The sequence below is a fragment of the Pteropus vampyrus genome, unplaced genomic scaffold, assembly GCF_000151845.1.
Source record: "Pteropus vampyrus isolate Shadow unplaced genomic scaffold, Pvam_2.0 Scaffold12121, whole genome shotgun sequence".
In the NCBI taxonomy this organism is placed as follows: Eukaryota; Metazoa; Chordata; class Mammalia; order Chiroptera; family Pteropodidae; genus Pteropus; species Pteropus vampyrus.
In genome coordinates, this window is record NW_011900902.1 from 3,066 (window position 1) to 5,219 (window position 2,154).

General features: G+C 54.5%; 1 protein-coding gene across 1 annotated transcript; it reads left to right on the top strand.

Annotated features, from left to right (window-relative positions):
* Positions 1–14: 14 nt before the first annotated feature.
* LOC105310804 (coiled-coil domain-containing protein 114-like) lies at positions 15–1,072 on the top strand. Its single transcript, XM_011386911.2, has 2 exons — positions 15–371; positions 507–1,072. The coding sequence occupies exons 1-2, from the start codon at positions 313–315 to the stop codon at positions 760–762; spliced, it is 315 nt and encodes a 104-aa protein (XP_011385213.1). The 5' UTR covers positions 15–312; the 3' UTR covers positions 763–1,072.
* The last annotated feature ends 1,082 nt before the right edge of the window (positions 1,073–2,154 follow it).

Here is a 2,154-nt window from a genome sequence, read left to right on the forward strand (position 1 = left end):
TGAGGACCGCGAGTCCTCCCAGGGGCGCCCTCTAGTGGGGAAACGGATGTATTTCCGAACCGGAGGAGGAGTGGGTTTAGGGGGGAAATCTCGAGGTCCGCCTAGGGTACAGTGAGGAAGTTGGAGGCAGCCCTAGAAGGGTGTGCGAGACTGGGCCTGCGACTCAGCTGCAGCTTGTGAGGCCCTAAGGGAGCCAGGATGTCTAGGTCCCGGGGAGGAAGCGGCTGGGGCCTGGGTTCCTGTTGAGTCCCTCGCCTGGTCCGTCCCTTAGTGGATTGGGAGCTGAGCAGACTGCAGCGACAGTGCAGAGCGATGGAGGGCGAGAGGCGGGCCTACAGCAAGGAGGTCCACCAGCGCATCAATAAGCAACTGTGAGCGGAGCGCCTGGGTCTCAGAGCCGGAGAGGGGGCTGCTAAAGGGGCCGGGGGCGGGACCCTGCGGCCTAAGGAAGGGCGGGCCTTTGGCGACGCTGAGCTCCGCCCCTTGCTGGCCCCCCGCCTGGGCAGTGAGGAGATCCACAGTCTGGAGGCGGAGCGCGACAGACTCCAGGTGCAGATCAGCATCGCCCAGAGCCAGGTCAAGCGGCTGCGGGACAGCGAGAGGCTGGAGAACATGGGCCGATTGCTGAAGTGCCGGGCCCGGGTGCAGGCCGAGGTCAAGGAGCTGCAGCTGCAGGCCAGAGCCTTGGACCAGCAGGTGCGTCCCGAGACCAGACTCTGGATCCTACTTAGGGGCAAGCGTCGCCGCCGCCGTGAGACTTAGCTTAACCTCATCTGAGAACACCCGCCCGGCACTGCGGTGCTCAGGCTCCAGTGGGATGTGGGTGTTTAGTGCCGAGAACAGTCCCACGCACTCGAAACGGGGCTGGTGCAGTTAGAGGGGAAAGTGACACTTGCACCGGAATCCTGGTCCCGCCACGTCAGAGCCTTGTGACCATGGGCAAGTCTTCACCTCTGTGGGCCCTAGTTCCTTCCTCTGCAAAAAGAGGATGTTGGTGATGGAGCGGGCTCTAGGTGGCTGGCTACTCTCTCCCATCTCGCGATCTTAACGTGGGTTTTAGAAACTGTGACTTTTCTAGGCCAATGTTCTTGCAAGTTTTTATGGTGATGCAGTTCATACACACACAGGTGCAGATGGCTAGAAACACGCACACGCACACACACAGACACACATACACACACAGACATCTATCGGAAACAAAAGCTTCGTCAAAGTATATTTTTTCTGTGTGCAATTCAATTTTCTCTTCTACACTTCATTAAAAAAATTGCTTGCCTAGACCCAGTGACTTCTTGCACATTGTGGGATCCCAAGTAGGAGTTTCCTGTCTTGGTGATCTGTATCAGTTGGGACAGAAGTCCAGAGGGGGTCTCACTCGGGTGAGATCAGGGTGTCAGCAGGGCTGCGTTCCTTCTGGAAGCTTCAGGGGAGAATCTGTTTCCTGGCCTTTTCCAGCCTCCAGAGGCCACCCGCATTCCTCCACTCTGCCTGCTTTCTATTCTCAGCCATCAGGACCAGTTGAGTCTTTCTCATGCCTCATCGCTCTGACCTCTGCTGTGGTCATCTCCTCCTCTGGTTCAGACACTCCTGCCTCTCTCTCTCCTTTTAAGGACCTTTGTGATTACTTTGGACCCACCCAGGTAATCCAGGATTATCCTCCCCGGCTCAATATCCTTAATTTCATCATGTCTACAAAATCCTTATTGCCTTTTAAGGTCACATATTCACAGGTGCAGGGATTAAGATGTGGCCATCTTGCGGGGGAGCATTATTCTGTTTACCACATGGTCTGTAGCTTTCTTAGATGTGACTTCTGGTCAGTCAGTCTGTTCAGCTCTCAATAGCACCCTGAGCCGCTTTTTGGAAGCTGAATTTTGATTCATACACGCCAGACTTTTGGCTGTTTCCCTTTAGTGCAGTGGCTTACTGAGTGTTAGCTGCTTGAATTGGTTTTCTTTAGTCTTTCATGGAAATTCACTGGAGTTGGGCCTGAGCAGGACGATTTTATTACCAACCCCATGGATTCCTTTGCTCTAACAAATTTGATCATGGGGAGAATTATAGGTCAGGGGTGGGGTGGGGTGGGGGAATAGGGTCCCTAGAAGAGAGCTCTGTAAAGTTTGGATATATAGAAGATCCAGAAAGATCTAATGC